Below are 16,028 nucleotides of genomic sequence, written 5' to 3' on the forward strand. Positions count from 1 at the left end.
CAAGGGTGGGACAAGTATATGGGGTAAAAAGTTCAATGATGAGATAAGAGAGTCTCTCAAGGTATGAGTTGTGATTTCTTGCTCCGCCAGTTTATTATATGATGGTGATTTAGTTATATTAATATCTCAATATCCATGCCATGTCTTAGCTATTATGGACATTCATCTCATCCCATTAAGAAATGTTCCCCTTGATTCAGAATATGGACATCAAATGTTGGAGATACGTCTATAACTCTTCTTAAATTTCTAAAGACCTTCCAAATCCTTTGCATTATATTTATACACCATCGCACAAATTATAAAATCAAGTAGAAATTTTTCCCCCTGCATGCCTTTTTTTTCGTACGTGATATCTTAGCTGAATGATGAACTGAAGCCACCAAAAGTACCAAGATTCTTTGATTTAGACTATTATTTTCTTTATTACTTATAATATTGGACATTCAAAATCCTCTCCTTATGACCAGCAGTGGAGCTGATCTTGCTCATTTGAGAGTCATTACCTTCAAGTGTTCTGAACTCTGAAGCGCACATGACATAACCGAATAAACAGAACCCCATCCCATGTATTTGTTGTTTTGCGGTTGGAATTTAAATTTGACTCTAATGTTAACAGTGTTACTCGATCCAGAGAACTTATATGTTCAGACTCTGGACCGTTTGTGTTATGTATATGGACCTCTTTCCTCTATATTAAGGTCAGTCGGTGCATGTATACTAATGGGATGAGATGGTGTGCCTTTTTCTTCATATGATTTATCAGTACCTTTAATTTGTGAATTTTAATTGGATTTAGAAGATATAGGGAATAGTTTCTTAGTGTAATTGCCCGAGCATGAGTATTTTGACATAAGCAATCTATTAACCTCAATTCCAGTAGGTTGATCTTTCCTAGTCAATTTTTGCAATTCATAAATAATTCTTGTGTGCTGATATAATTAATCACATAAGTAACCTATTAACCCAATTCCAGTAGGTTGATCTTTCCTAATCCATTTTTGCAATTCATAAATCATTCTCGTGTGCTGATATAATTTGAAGAGCATAAAGTTGATTTTGTTACATGCGCACTGACCTCGATTCTGTTGTTCTTTTGGTTTTCATCCAGCACAATGCTAGAGGTATTTTATCCATGGCTAATAGTGGACCTAATACAAATGGAAGCCAGTTTTTCATAACATATGCCAAGCAACCTCATCTTAATGGATTATACACCATCTTCGGCAAAGTGATTCATGGTTTTGAAGTTCTTGATATAATGGAAAAGGTATGTTAAAAGGTTTTGACCCCTGTTATGTTGTTGTGTTGACCAATCATAATCAGCGATAATTTAAAATGTCATTCTAAAATATCATTTTTTGTTGTTGTGTTGTTAAATTAGAATTCTCACTATATTTCAAAAACCATTTTTTCCTGAGCGGTATTTTAATATAACGAAACATTGTTTGCTTTTTTTCCCAGGCTCCAACGGGACCTGGTGATCGACCTCTTATGGAGATCAGGCTTAATCGCGTGACAATACATGCTAATCCACTTGCTGGCTAAGTAAACTTTTCAAATACTCTCTGGTTACGGAGGTTGATCTGTTTGGAAATTCACCATATTGGCATTGATTCTCTAGAGTTTGAAGCTGTTAATGGGAACTAAGGAAGGAAAACTTAGATCCTTTAAATATTTTTAAGGTTAAATCAATGGAACTTGTGTATTTTTAGCTGTGATATTACCTTAAATTGATAGCATCAGATCTCATCTGACATCTCCACATATAATTCAAATTTTTTTCAAATCTCATAATTCAGGCTTTAGAAAATTGTATCATGTGTATTAATTTTGTTTTGTTTCTTTTCATGTGGTTAACTTCATTTATTAAATAGAATGATTTTATTTATGTTTATATAAATACAATTATGAAAATATGTTTTAGATTACGTGCTCAGGTGGCTTTGTATAACGTAATCTTTTTCTGTGCTCGTGAATTTCTTTCCTGAAAACCTTTGTGCTTGTAAATTCAGATTAAAAAAAAATTATACAGAAATTAAGATTCAAATTTGGACATGGTGTCATATTTGGACAAACTAGTATCAAAACTTAAATAAAGCCAAGACAAGTGTCCAAGTTTGATGACTCATTTCCTACTATAAATACTTCTACCATGAGGCTTTTTCATCAGAAATTTTTTTCTTGAAATTAGTGGGATTTAGAGAAGAAAAATTGGGGAAGAAATTAAGTAGAGAAAAGAGGCAAAAATAATTAAAAAAAAAAAAAAGAGAAAAATATCAAAACATATCCAAAAATCTCCAAATTTTCACAGAACACTCCTTTCTTACCCATAAATCATCATGTGATAGAGGTGTAACTGGATCACGATCCAAACTGTCCCACGAAATCCGAAGTCCGAACTAGTGAAGAACAATTTCTGTAAATTTTACAAAAAATTGTTTATGATATAACTACTTTCAACCTATTTTCTCTTTCTTTTTGAACGATTTTCACTTCGATTTTAAAATACAAGTTTTTCCAAATGTTTTGTATTCACACATATGACGTAATTGTTTTTGTTCATCTGAAATGAGCTTGACATCCATTTTAATTTTCAAAATATGGTATTAGTCGGTTTCGAATTTCGAAAAATATTAAAAATAAAAGTTGAAAATACACCCAAAAATACACCCGAAAAAACTCAACTGCGCGTGAATCATACACGTCGGCCAGATACTGGATTTTTCATTTTCTGATAAATTTTCGACGCAATTTCGCTCTTCTGGTGAAGTTCCATAATTTTCGAACATGTTTTTAATAGAAGTAATTTCTAAGGGTATTATTGAAAAATTTAGAAAATAACATAGAATCAAAGGGACGAAGACTAAAAGAGAGAGTTGAAATGGAGAGTTATGCGGCAAATTTGCTCTAATCTAAACATTGACCAAAATAAAAGCGGTTGGAGCTTGCTAGGTTTTGCTGTCACTGAATGGCCGAGGACAAGGGGTTATCGACTGTCGAGGCCTCTAAGCCGAATCCGACCCCAAATGGTCCTGACAAGCTTGCCAACAGCAGTAACACTACACAGTCCAGAAATCTGAAAACTGCTAAGGAGTTTATATCATCAGTGGCCGCGAGAATCGCCGATCAGCCGCTGCAATGCTTCGGCCCCGAAGTTTGGGGTGTGCTCACTGCCATATCAGAAAAGGCACGCCAGCGCTGTCAGGTTTGCTACTGCTCCTAAAGACTTGGTTTTTATTGGTTCCTACTTCTTTGGTCGCCTTGCAGTTTGCGACTCACTGTGTCATGGATACTTGTGAGTTTTCATGCATTTTCGGTCTAGGCTTCTTTTTCGGAATGTGTTATTGTAGAATGCTGCAAAGGGCTGTAACTTTGCCTTGCTTACATGGTTGAATATAGTTAATGAGTTCTTGTTTATGGTTTATTATTGGGGAAAGGAAAAAAACGATATTTGGATTTATGTGATGTTGCTGACTTAATGAGAAAAATCGGAGTAAACGACGCCACGACTTGCTTTTAGCGACTTGATGTAGAAAAAGTGTCAAATTTCCACTCTAGTTGACAATTTAGTTTAGAAACACGTCATATATATATTAAAATAAAGGAGCTTGATGCTGGGTAAAGGCTGAGGTTTGGTGAATGTTTCATTCTTTTTACCACTTTTTTGTTATGCTTTTGTTTCCATTTTGCTAGAACACTGTTTCCATTTGGCCGTTCACCTCGACTGGATAGGCTTTTTTAAAATTCTATGAAGCAGATATTAGAGGAGTTATGTGCTCCTTCCAGGTTTGTGGCATTTTTCAACATGTTTTTGGGTGAGGCAAACAGTTCTAGAGTTATGACATCGTCTTTGCTTGATGTAGAGAGAAATAAAATATACCATCTCTATGGCATAGACCGAGATGGTATGTTTAGATTATGTGGCTTTAGTTTGTTTTATTACGGCTTCTTATATTGATTGCTTGCGTTAGCGCCACACTCTTCATACTTTTGTAGAACTTCTTGCCTCTTGGCTTGCCAATAGTTGCATTTTATGATATTGGCTGATGCAAGTATTGGGAACAGGGTCTAAATATACCTCTGACTTGTGAAGAACACTGCATCGGTCGGTTAGTGGATGACACACGTTTTCGGATCACTGCACCTGCTGTAAGTGCTAATCATTGCAAGATTTATCGGAAGAAGGTTTCTGCTGCAGATACAAAACTTCCATCGGACAACTGTTCTGTGTTCTTGAAAGATTCTAGGTTATTCTCTCTTTAGCAAAGGGCCATTCGTAAATTTTGGCGTAGCAAATCTTTTGATAGTAATCTTTTGATATTTTAAATTCTTACACAGCACGAATGGTACATATTTAAATTGGGAGAAATTGAATAAAAGTGGTTCTCAAATGAAGCTGTGCCATGGAGACATAATCTCAATAGCGGTTGCTCCAGATCATGGTGCGATTAGTTCAATTTATTAAATTATGTTCTTTTGTTAGATCTTCTCTTGCCTTTTTTTGTTTCGCTTCTAAGCATGGTGGAGTTTAGGTTTTATTTGGTGACTTTTCTATGTTAAGTATCTACAATTTGAGATCAAACGATTATATTATTTGGGAACTTCCATCAAATTTACTTACGAACTCTGTTTTCTTGATTTTATGCAGAATATGCTTTTGCATTTGTATTTCGGGAAATTCAGAAATCCTCTGTTGTAAATGGATTACTGAAGAGAAAAGCTGGTAAATTGCTTGAAAATTTCAAGCTGACTTTTTTTTAAAAAAATCCGGGATTATGATTGTAGTCTAAAGATAAGTGCACTATTTGGGGCTTGTGTGCAAGTGTACTGGAATCTCTTTCTTTAATTTCTAGTGGGCATGGGCGTGGTGGCATGGAGTTTTTATCTGTATATTGCTTATAGCCTAGTCATTTCTTGAAGAGGAACTTGGTACTGAGAACAAAAGACTGAAAGGGATTGGCATAGGAGCTTTAGATGGTCCAATATCGCTCGACGATTTTCGGAGCCTTGAAAAATCGAACAAGGTATTAATATAGACTTTTAACTTTTCATTACTGTAGCATCACATCAACTCCAATGTTTGCATATTTTCTGTCACCTGTGGCAGCTTTTTTAAACTTTTTAAGTGTTGGGTATACATTGTAGGAACTTAGGAAACTTCTGGAAGATCAAGTTGCTATTAACGGAGCTTTGCACAGTGAAAACCGTGCATCTACTGAGAAGCATGAATCTGTACGTCTTGCTTTGCTCATTTGTTATATTCTTTTAAAAAACTTTTTATGATCATATGCCTGTATTCTTTGGTTTATGGAATGACGTCCTCGTCATTTAGAATTTATCTATCACTCTCTTTGTGAATCATTGTTTCGCGGCTTCAGAATTTATGGTTGACATTGATCGAAATCTTATTATCTACTTTCATGCCAAGGATTTATGGTGTATAAAGCATGTGAGATTAATTTCTAAAATTATTATTCTGGGATTCAATTGCTATAGTTATAGTCATTGGACGTGCAGTCACCATTGCTGTTGTAATGTTCTTTGATGCATTTGATTGAAAACATGTTGCCTTGATGTTAAGTCAGGTTAAGCTTCTTTTTTTCTGCTTCGGCACATAAATGTTCGTGGCATACCCTGTTAACGTTAAGGCTAAGCTGCTGCTTTACCTCATACTATGTAGTCTGTACCTTAGCCAACATGATGAATTTGACATTATCAAGGAAAATTGTTGTGCATGAACTGATTTATTTTACATGCTGTCTGTGTGTAGTATTTTGATGGTGTTTGCTTGTAATAAGGATCAAACATGCTTTGTTTTTCAGGAAATGAGAGGGTTGCAAGAATCAATATCAAAATCTTATCGGTCTGAATTCAATATGCTGAACCAGAATTTAGAGGCTAAAAAGAAGGAACTGGCAGAATTGAATAGAACATTTGCTGAACAGAGACATGAGATGGAAAACTTTAACAAAAGACTTATTGCATCTAAGCAATCATGTGTTGAAGCCAATGAAATAATTGATAGGTGAGAAATGAAATAAAACTACTAACTTTCAGGGTTGATGGAAAATGCAAACCATTCACAATCATTGTTCTTTAAACTGGTTGCAGCACTTTTCCTCTGGCTTTTAGCTTATGATATTGTGTAAAGGTTTACTTTGATCATAAATTTCTAAGCTTTCTACGGCATCTTATATTATTATTTGCATGAAGCTCAAACGGAGTCAGATTTTCTTGAGATATGGAGGAAACAAAATTTATATGTGTTTGCTTGGTTCAGCCAGAAGGCATCTATGTCAGAACTGAAAACTTTATTAGACGAAGAGCGTGATCAAAGAAGAAGAGAGCGGGAGAAAGCTACTGCAGATTTAATATTGTCAATCCAAAGAATTCGAGCTGAGACTGCAGAGGAAATAAAAAGAGTGTCAGATGGTGCTCTAATGCGGGAGAAAGAGCAACTGGAAAGGATAAACAAACTTCAGGTAGAGAATGTGGATTTTAATTTAGCTTTAGTTTCTTTCTAGAAGGGCAGTTAATCATGACTTTTATTCAGGATGCAGAGAAGGAAAGATGTTCATTGGTAGAGACTTTGAGGTCCAAATTGGTACGTTTACATTTTTCTTCCTGATTTCAGAGTTGTCTTTGCATATAATGTTGCTGTGCTCTGTTAATTGCAGGAAGATACACGGCAAAAGCTGGTAGACTCTGATAATAAAGTTCGCCAGTTGGAGGGTCAAATTCATGAGGAGCTGCTGGCTTCTGCCCAGAGCAGAAAAGTATAGTGGCTTGATTCTATCTGCCGAGATATGCTGCTACCATTTTAAAAATTCCTATATGTTCCATATTCTTGCTTATGCTTTTGGTTTTGAGTTAACAGAGGGTTGAAGAAATTGAACATGACAGAAAAAGGCTAATTGAAGAACTTGATCGCGAAAAGGTATGATATGCAGTACATTTTCTTTACTGTTTATTTACATTAACAATATGAAGTAAATGCCTGCAATGAAGTTAAGTCATCATTAATCACATATTAGGGCAAACCAAAGTTTTATGTGTCGAACTGAGATCCTTTCGTGCTTATAGCAGGCAGCTCGGGAAGAAGCTTGGGCAAAGGTGTCTGCACTTGAACTTGAGATCAGTGTTGCTTTACGAGATCTTGATTTTGAAAGGCGTAGACTGAAAGGGGCTAGGGAAAGGATTATGCTCCGGTGAGGTAGCAACTACATGAGATGGATTAATGAAGGATTCGTTTAAGTTTTAAAAAAGTTCAGAACATTAATTGCATGTATAGCTATAAATTTCTTGCATATCTGTCGACAAAATTTAACTGTTTTTAAGAGATTTGGGCAGTGGGCATTTTTTATTTTGCTTAGATGGTTATTAAATAAATATGGCGTGGTTTTTTTGCTTATTGATATTGACAGTTATTGCTGAGTGATCGGCACATCTTTTTCCATTGAGCACATTGCTGGTTGTTCACTTCAAATAACTTTTTGCAGTGAAACTCAGCTTCGCTCTTTCTATTCTACTACAGAGGAGATATCAGTGTTGTTTGTAAAGCAGCAGGAACAACTCAAGGCAATGCAAAGAACACTCGAAGACGAAGAGAATTACAAGACCACATCTGTTGGTGCTGACCTCAATCCAGAATATATCCATGTGAATCGATCTTTGGCCCGAGACAAGGAGACCTACGAACATAAGATTGTAGCTAAGGTAGGTTCAGGTGCATGCCATGGCCATGGCAGAGATCAACTTGAGTTATCAAGTGATGAAGCAAGTACGACAGAAAAGCATGACTGCAATGTCAAAAGCCGTGGTGGTGGTCAGGATACAGAGGAGGTGGAAATCACTAGTGATGAACATAACATTGGGGGTGGTTTGGGTTCTGATATCAATGGCAATGGCAAAACGCCCGTATTGGTAGGTGATGCTATTGGAACTGAACAATTCCCTGAAACCGAGGCCGTTGGTACATCACCAATTCTGGAAGGAGATGTTGCTGAAACTGAACATGTTGTGGAAACTGAAAGTCAATCTCTTCACAGAAGGCTGAAATCTGATTTAAATAAATTTAGCGCCTCGGATGATGATGAAACAAACTCAGAAGCTCCGGATCAGGCCCAAAACAAAAGTCCTGATCCTTCACCTCTCTCTCAATCGAACAGTCCTTTGGCCGTTCAGAACCCAATGGAAGACACTGAAGGTGGAGGAAGTATCAAAACAGGTGACCTTTTGGCATCAGAAATGCTTGGGAGTTGGGCATGCAGCACCGCTCCTTCTGCCCATGGAGAGAACGATTCTCCAAGAAGCAGATACGATGAAGGTACTGTGTTGCCTGTGCAGGACTCCAACAGTCTTGTAGCTGAGAGTCAACACATACCATCCTCAAAATCTGATGCTAATGCTTCTGACACTCAAAATCTAATTCTATTGTGCGATATGATAGCTATCATTTCTCCCAATTCCAAGGAACAATTTAGCAGCACTGTTATAAGAGATGATTAAGTTGAATGTGATGGAATAGTAAGTTCTTCCGAAACTGAAGATTGTGGTGATAAAGACGAAGACATGAACGAAGCTGTTGCTGGAGGTGTATCAGATACTGAGACGGTAGGTAGAGACGGAGTAGTGGCGAATGATGAAACGGAAGATGTTAATGACACACAAGAAGATTCTGTTGGATAATGAGCATCTCTAGAATCTAGATTAGTTTATATATATTCTCTTTTTGTGCAAATTAGTAGCTTTTTTAACTTTTATTATTTTGTTTTATAGCCGAGGCAAGGAGTCATTGCCGTAAATGTGCATATGTTGAAGAAGTTCTATTCTAAGTTGGCATTTTAGAGCAGTTCGGGATTCTGAAAGTCTGCTTTTGTAGGAGGAAGATACGACTCTGAAAATGTTGCATTATCGAACTTCTGGATAATGTCAAGACAAAATGTAAATGCCCTTCTTGATATATGTCCATTCGTTTTCTCGAAACATTGATAATAAGAAGCATGCTAAGAAAATTACTGTTATAGACATTAAAAGTTGTTTTTATAGCTCAAAGAAAATAAGATGGAGGAAATTCACTCTTAGATGGTGAAAGAATGAAGAGAGAAGTATAATTCAAAATGACTAAATTTCTTTTTAATCAAAAAATTAAATGATTTCAATAAATTCACCATTGTAATTGCGGTGTCTGAATTTGAAAACCAAGATGAGTCATGTTTCTTGGAGAAAGAGGAAGAATTTCACTTTTTCTTGATTTGGGTTTCGGATATTTTCTGTGATCAAGTTGTGTCTTGATGTCGAGTGCTTGCCAGTCTCTATATCATCGACCTAGCACTCGCATTTAGCACTAGAAGGTACCAGATGTCAGAACAATGAAGAAAAACTTGTTAATTGTTTGAATTTTCCAATAAATAAAACCATTAAAATATTTATCTGCAATATGTTGTTTTTGAACAGGACTGTTCAAATGACATGATTGATGGAGCAGCCTTTTGGGGGCTTGTTTGTGTTTCACCGATCGTTCCTCAGGACATTAATTAATTCTCTTGCTCAATATAAAAATTATGTAGATTTTATATTCTCGAAAAAAAAAATGTATGAAAGTTTTTTATATGGTCAAGTTTGAATATATTGGCAAATTCTATGTTACATTGAGAGATGTAAAATTTGAAAATATTAATCTATATACACATTTGGATATCTCTTGGTTTTAGTTTTAGTCATTTCTTATTCCTTAGTTTTATGAAAATTAAAAGTGACGAACGTTTTTAAATTATGAAAAACCTCATAATTTCATTTAGCTATATATTTCTGTCTACGTGTAGATATAATATATATTTCAATTTTCATATTTAGTATTATTTTTCTATATATGTATTTTTTTATCAATTTACATCTATCGTAAAATTCATTAACTACTTCTACTAAATTTTTTTTATCATATTAAAACACTCATTAAGTAAGGATAAAATAAAAAATTTCTTCGTTAAATTTATTTTTGCAATAATTTTGTTAATTTATATTAAGACAAAAATCTATATGTAATAATATATGGGACGGAGAGAATGTTTCATATATAATCTGAGAAATTATATCAAACTCTTTTTGTCAGCCTAATAAATATTTGTACGCAAAATGCACCTAAACTGCACCACAATGCAGGAATCTTGACAAGGAACTTAGGCACGATCTAGGATCTCTAAGCCTCATCAGCAGATTAAAAAAAAAAAAAAAAAGGTTTAAGCACAATCTTTGCTGCTTCTTTTTTTTTAATCGAATCGAATTAAAGAGAATATAGGGGACATTTTTAGAGGTAAAACAATGGAATCTTTGCTTTAATATACAATACTTCAAAAGATTCACAAAATCTAAAAAAAAAATGACCAAGCAATTATAAAATTTTATAAATATATATATATTATATTATATTTACACATCTTAAAAACTCAATCCATATATTTACACATATCCCCAAGAGAACAGAAAAAACTGGAGATGTTGGGCAAATATCGCCATACAAACATCATCATTCAGCTGTATGTATTTTCCAAACAAGTATCATGATCGAGAACGAGCCTTCAAAATAATAAGTTTAGAACTTTATAGTTTTATAAAAACACAGATTCTTCTAAAATATTTTCAGCATGCCCTAACTCCATCTCATTCTTTCTGACTCCGATTTCTAAATTAGAAATTATTTAAAAAGGAAATTACAACTTTGGTCATGTATATTTATCTCTTTATCATTTCCGTTTTTTATGCTATCAAATTTTAGTGTTAATCCGTTATCTTTATTTTTTTAAAAATTCTGGTCAGTTTTTAGATGTGACGTTGATGTAACACTGTTGTTATGACGTTAACATGATATTTATGTGTGTAGTATCACCTTAGCACTCTCATTGAGAATAAAAAAGCTAAAATTATTATAAACGGAAAGATACAAAATAAAAAACTCAATTTTGACAATATACAGCATCAAGATGGCAAAGAAAGAACCATACAACATGAAAATATGATTTAATTAACATTATTTAAATGTCATATAGATGACGTGGGATTGGGAGTAGTAATTACGAAGAATTGTAGATTGGCTGTAATTAGTTGCAGGTGGCATGGGTTTCGGATGTGGTGGAAGAGGGAGTTAGTTTTGCCTCGAAAAAGAGCCAAGTTCAGAGCAGTGCACGTGTAGTCCAGTACCCAATATTCATGTCTCTGCGCCTCAGTCAACATACAAGAAATCAAGGCATCATGTTAAGCCCACACATCTCTGTCCATTTTTCATTATTACTCTTAACCAACCAACCTCATTTACATGCACTGCTACTCAAACATCTCGCCTAGCAACTGCCCACCAAATGCGTACCTTGAAACTTCATGTTTCAGAATTTCCATTACGCAGTCAAGAATGATATACACACACGCACGCACAAAAAACACTAATTTATAGATATAAAGCAATAATTTTTATATATGTATCGAACTTTTTGCTGGATTATTTTATGTCACAAGTGCTGCATATTTAATTATCTCTATCTGTTTAATTTAAAAGATTTGGATGTCATAATTATCCCAAAAGGAGAAGACATGTGTTTAAGTAGGTTAATTTTATGAGATGGTTCGATTCTGGATATCGTAGTACTAAAAGGAAAAACTTTAAATAACCAAAAAACCAACTAAAAGGAAGAAAAAAAGAAGACCTTATTGCTTCCGCAGAAAGTGATCGATCAATATGATTGTCAGACAAGTTACCAGAATTCAGTTGGTACTGCAAACAAGAAAATGTGGACAAAGCAATGAAATTATTGACGAAAACTTTTAGATTTCATGTCTTCCCATATTTCTATTCCCAGCTTGTAATTTGTAAGAATTCACGACTTTGTACATCCCTAGTTCTTCTCAAAAGGTACAAGGGAATGATAATTTTAACCGGTGCATGAAACCAAGACTCGAGAAAAGTACTGATTCTTTAAAAAGATCACTAAGACGAGGAAGAACTAATACGAATTAGATAATTTTCCACAACTAGAGAAATCAAGTCCATGAATTTTAAGAAAGTTAACCAGGTTGTTTGATTTCTTGATTGAGTTAAAACGGAGGGCGACCTGTTCCCCAGTAAGCTGCTTCAGATGGTAATTGGCATGAATTTAAGAAATTTTGAGGCATCCCTTGAAACATAGTTGTGTTGGGATCATTCATCATCTGCTGAGCCACAAGCCCCGGAGATCCCAGTTGCCCGCTTCCCTGCCCTCTCACCGCCGCCTCTTCTTCTTCCAGAGGCAGCCTCTCGTAAGCTGCATTTCCAAATGATGCTGCCATTATCACCACCGGCCCGGAAGCCAGAAGTGGCCCAACAACCGTTCCCCCCATGACCTGTCCTTGCCCGCCGGCCAAATATATAGTCAGACCAGATGCGGCGGGCGGAGCTGGAGGCGGGAGAAACGAACCCGAAAGAGAGAGAATTTCGAACCTGCCTTGTAAAGTCACAACCGCACCCGGCGCAGAAGGCTGCCGGAGTGTGACATTCGTTACCGTGCCGTTGCCGCTCAATATAGAAACACCTCTCTGCCGCCTTGTGGCGAAGATTGATATACTTTCCTGAATATCAGAGCCGTTGGCAACTTCCATAACATGGGATCTGAGTGCATTTGCACTATCTCTAGTGATTATGATGGGGGGTTTAGGCTTGTTCTTGGAGCCGGAGGGGCGGCCCCGAGGTCTTCTAGTGACCTCGCTTGGATCGCCAGCGAGCTGCGCAAGCTCTTTGCCTTCAGAAGTCGGCGTGGTGGTATTCATGTTGGTGGAAGAATTAGTGGTCGGAAAACCATGATTCTCGTCACGGTCTCGCTTCACCATACGGTTTGGGTTCCTGTTTCCGGTTTGGTCATCTTCTGGATCATTCTGGTGATGCTGCTGCTGATATTGGCGGTGGTGGTGGAGCTGAAGATCTCTGGCGAGGAACGGCGGTGGTAAAGGGCGGCCTCGAGCAAGCTGATCCATCAGTAGTCCCAATTCTCACAAACCTCACAGTATCTATAATTTTCCTTCTTTTTATTTCAAATACACAAAATCTTGACAAAAGTTGAAGGAAATCGACAAAGGGTTAGCTTTTTCTTGGGAAATTGAACAAAGAATGAAACTCTATAACTGAGTAACGTCCTTCAGCTCATGAACATCAGCGTAATTATCACAAGATTTGAGCTGAAAGATTCATCAACATATATTCTTCTTGTTGACTTTGTACGTATGTATCGGAAGAGAGAGGACAGTTTGCAAGTAAAATTGGTATTTTACTTCTAGGAGAAGATAAGTGAAGTTTGGTTTAGGGTTCGATCCCAAAGAAGAGAGAGAGAGACAGCGTGCGCTAGGCCGCATGGGGAAATCTGTGCTGCCCTTTTTCTCTATCTTACCTTTATTATAGATTTCTCAAGAAATATTTAGGGATTAATTTTCAAGTTGCTAGCTATTATTGGCTTTGAGTGGCCAAAAAAATTTGAATAAAATGATACATTAAGAAACACATACGATTCATATCAATAATTTGATGTAACCAAAAAGCTATATAATTTTAGAAATCTTTAAACAAAATTTGCGAGTCTAGTTATAGGTTGGGATTGCAAGCACTCTATTGATCTAGCGAGTTGAAACTTGAACTCAAATTCGAGCCAAACTCCGGATTCTTTGGAGACAACAATTATTGGAATATAAAGATATCTATAAAAGTGTATGCAATATATATGTATGTATGTATGTATGTTGTGATAATTTAGGTCAACTATGAATAAACTTAACGAAGGACTCACAGGCCCTCTAAAAGCTCAAATTGTCAAAAACATATTAACAGATATAATAGTAGGTTTATTCTCGTTAATCTTTATCTTTGAGACAAGTCAATATTACTTATATTTATAATAATTTTGGCAAAAAACTAATATTTTTTCATGAGTNCCTGGAGATAAAGACACGGTAGAGAGGAAATTCGGTTAGCATAGTAGTAGTATGTGCGCCATAAGATTTTTTCCCTCGAAGATATTAATTTCTTGTAATTTTATAAACAAAAAAATATTTATATGAATATTTTGGGTTTTTTTAAAAAAAAAATTGTCAAGAGTAATTTAATTATTTATTTATTTATTTAACATGGTATCAAGATTAAATTTTCATTAAATTGATTTTTAGATGTATAATGTCTGATTACAAAAGTATATGTGTGTCTTAAATAATAAATTTCGAGCATATATTTCGCTGTTTCAAACGAAGACTAATTAATTAATAGTTTTTATTTGAAAGGGTATTTTTACAATTTTTGAGGAATAATAATATAAAACCATACAAATAAAACAACAACTAATGAGGCATAAAGAGCAAAATTCAGCTTAATTAATTATTTATATGATATGTTAAATATTTGATATTAAACAAATTATTTTTGAATAAGGATAAAAAAAAATTATTTAGTAAGAAGTGGTAAAAAAATGAGGGCCCCACCGCAGCGCATGTGGGGCATAGGAAATTGGGATTGATTGGCCCAAAGATCCACGCAAAATAATGGAGCCAGCAGGGCGCAGACTGTGTCTGGTGGGCGATTTCGCTCCGCCCTGAAATATTAACAGATTATACAAACTAGCTACTTGGCACACGAGTTGCGTATGTACGATTTTTTTATAATTATCGAGAGACTAAAATGATATTTGACAAATTATCGAGGGATTAAAGTGATATTTGAATAGTTGTAATTTAAAAAAAATAAAAAAAAAACGTTTTTTTGAAATTTAAAAAAAATAAAAACAAAAATGTAATTGTGATATAAAATAAGGGTAAAATTGAGAAACCAAAAAACAGATCAACTTTTTTGTCTCTATTAGAGAGATTCTTAATAGATAGTAATAGATATATCAGACATTCGAGAATTTTTTGTGGTATATATATATGTAAAAAATGAGACGGTTTTACGGGACGTATTTTGTAAGACATATTTCTTATTTAGGTCATCAATGAAAAATTATTACTTTTTATGCTAAGAGTATTACTTTTTATTGTGAATATCGGTAGGATTGATCTATCTCACAGATAAAGATTCGTGAGACCGTCTCACAAGAGACCTATTATATATATACACACACACTAAATTTACCTTCAACGTGTTTCGATTAAATAGAATTTATGATTGAAGTTTATTATCTATCAACATTCAACAATAAAACGAACTTATCACACATGTTTTGTCTAATACAATTTCTCAGACTATAGCGTCAGACATAGAATTTACCTAATACAAGCTAAAAAGTAGCGCTACAAGTTTCATCGTTATAAAAAAAATTTATTAAACATATTCCAATTATTGTTTACCCTTTTTACATTATATATTAAACAAATAGATGTCGATCGACGATGAAATTAGACTGAAACCCATTATTTTGCAGCGTTTTAATTATGAACCGAAATGCACATGAATCACGAGAACAAATCAATATTCCCAAAAGTCTCACAACGCTTTTATTGATAAATTATTACACAAAAAATTGGAGAGAAAATGTGTGTAATAATTAAGGCAAAGTATATTTTATTATTTAACCAACCACTTGTTGGAAATGTTCTCGTCCACACTGTCTCGCGATGAATTTAATTTGGAATGGGCAAAATGGGTTCAAAGCACAGAACCATAATTTGTTTGCTTCTTAATCAATCTGTCTATTTAGTTGAACAATGTTGTTTTGTATTAAAGACAACAAAAAACATTAACAGTTAAACTCGTAAATCATTCAAATGTAAATTACTATTGAAGCTCTGATCATATGCAAAACATTTAAGGTCAGTTTTTGGAATAAGATGGAAGTTAGATTTTCTACATCTAAAATATTGTTTTCGTTAAGGAAAAAATACATTTTTAGTAATGTAATTTGTATGTTTTCTAGACGCTCTTAGTTTATTAATTTATAATTTTTTTATTTTAGTCTTTTTTCATCATAATGTTGACGTGACGCTAGAAAACTACGTACATGTCACCAGAAAATATTGGGGTCGCGCCG

General features: G+C 34.7%; 3 protein-coding genes across 6 annotated transcripts in view; 2 read left to right on the forward strand and 1 right to left on the reverse strand.

Moving 5' to 3' along the window:
* The window catches only part of LOC140974610 (BEACH domain-containing protein C2-like), a 24,091-nt gene extending 22,307 nt beyond the window's left edge, over positions 1-1,784 (forward strand). The window contains exons 31-33 of the mRNA XM_073438167.1: positions 5-61; positions 1,112-1,270; positions 1,465-1,784. Coding sequence (XP_073294268.1) covers positions 5-61; positions 1,112-1,270; positions 1,465-1,548 — 300 coding nt within the window. The 3' untranslated portion in view covers positions 1,549-1,784. The remainder of the gene's footprint in view (positions 1-4; positions 62-1,111; positions 1,271-1,464) is intronic.
* A 1,118-nt stretch (positions 1,785-2,902) lies between these two features.
* On the forward strand, positions 2,903-8,960 carry LOC140972766 (uncharacterized). 4 transcript variants are annotated; one of them, XM_073435178.1, is made up of 13 exons: positions 2,903-3,208; positions 4,069-4,250; positions 4,342-4,445; positions 4,652-4,726; positions 4,924-5,027; positions 5,149-5,235; positions 5,826-6,028; positions 6,284-6,485; positions 6,557-6,607; positions 6,681-6,779; positions 6,881-6,940; positions 7,087-7,211; positions 7,538-7,849. In XM_073435178.1, the coding sequence occupies exons 1-13, from the start codon at positions 2,972-2,974 to the stop codon at positions 7,638-7,640; spliced, it is 1,632 nt and encodes a 543-aa protein (XP_073291279.1). In that variant the 5' UTR covers positions 2,903-2,971; the 3' UTR covers positions 7,641-7,849. The 4 variants fall into 4 exon arrangements, with proteins under 4 accessions (XP_073291279.1, XP_073291278.1, XP_073291276.1 ...); XM_073435175.1 differs by having other exon boundaries at positions 2,906-3,208; positions 7,503-8,960; XM_073435176.1 differs by having other exon boundaries at positions 2,906-3,208; positions 7,090-7,211; positions 7,503-8,960.
* A 2,017-nt stretch (positions 8,961-10,977) lies between these two features.
* On the reverse strand, positions 10,978-13,379 carry LOC140972768 (AT-hook motif nuclear-localized protein 22-like). The gene has a single exon (XM_073435179.1). The coding sequence runs from the start codon at positions 12,997-12,999 to the stop codon at positions 12,088-12,090; it is 912 nt and encodes a 303-aa protein (XP_073291280.1). The 5' UTR covers positions 13,000-13,379; the 3' UTR covers positions 10,978-12,087.
* Between the last annotated feature and the right edge of the window lie 2,649 nt (positions 13,380-16,028).

This window comes from Primulina huaijiensis, chromosome 3, assembly GCF_012295235.1.
Source record: "Primulina huaijiensis isolate GDHJ02 chromosome 3, ASM1229523v2, whole genome shotgun sequence".
In the NCBI taxonomy this organism is placed as follows: Eukaryota; Viridiplantae; Streptophyta; class Magnoliopsida; order Lamiales; family Gesneriaceae; genus Primulina; species Primulina huaijiensis.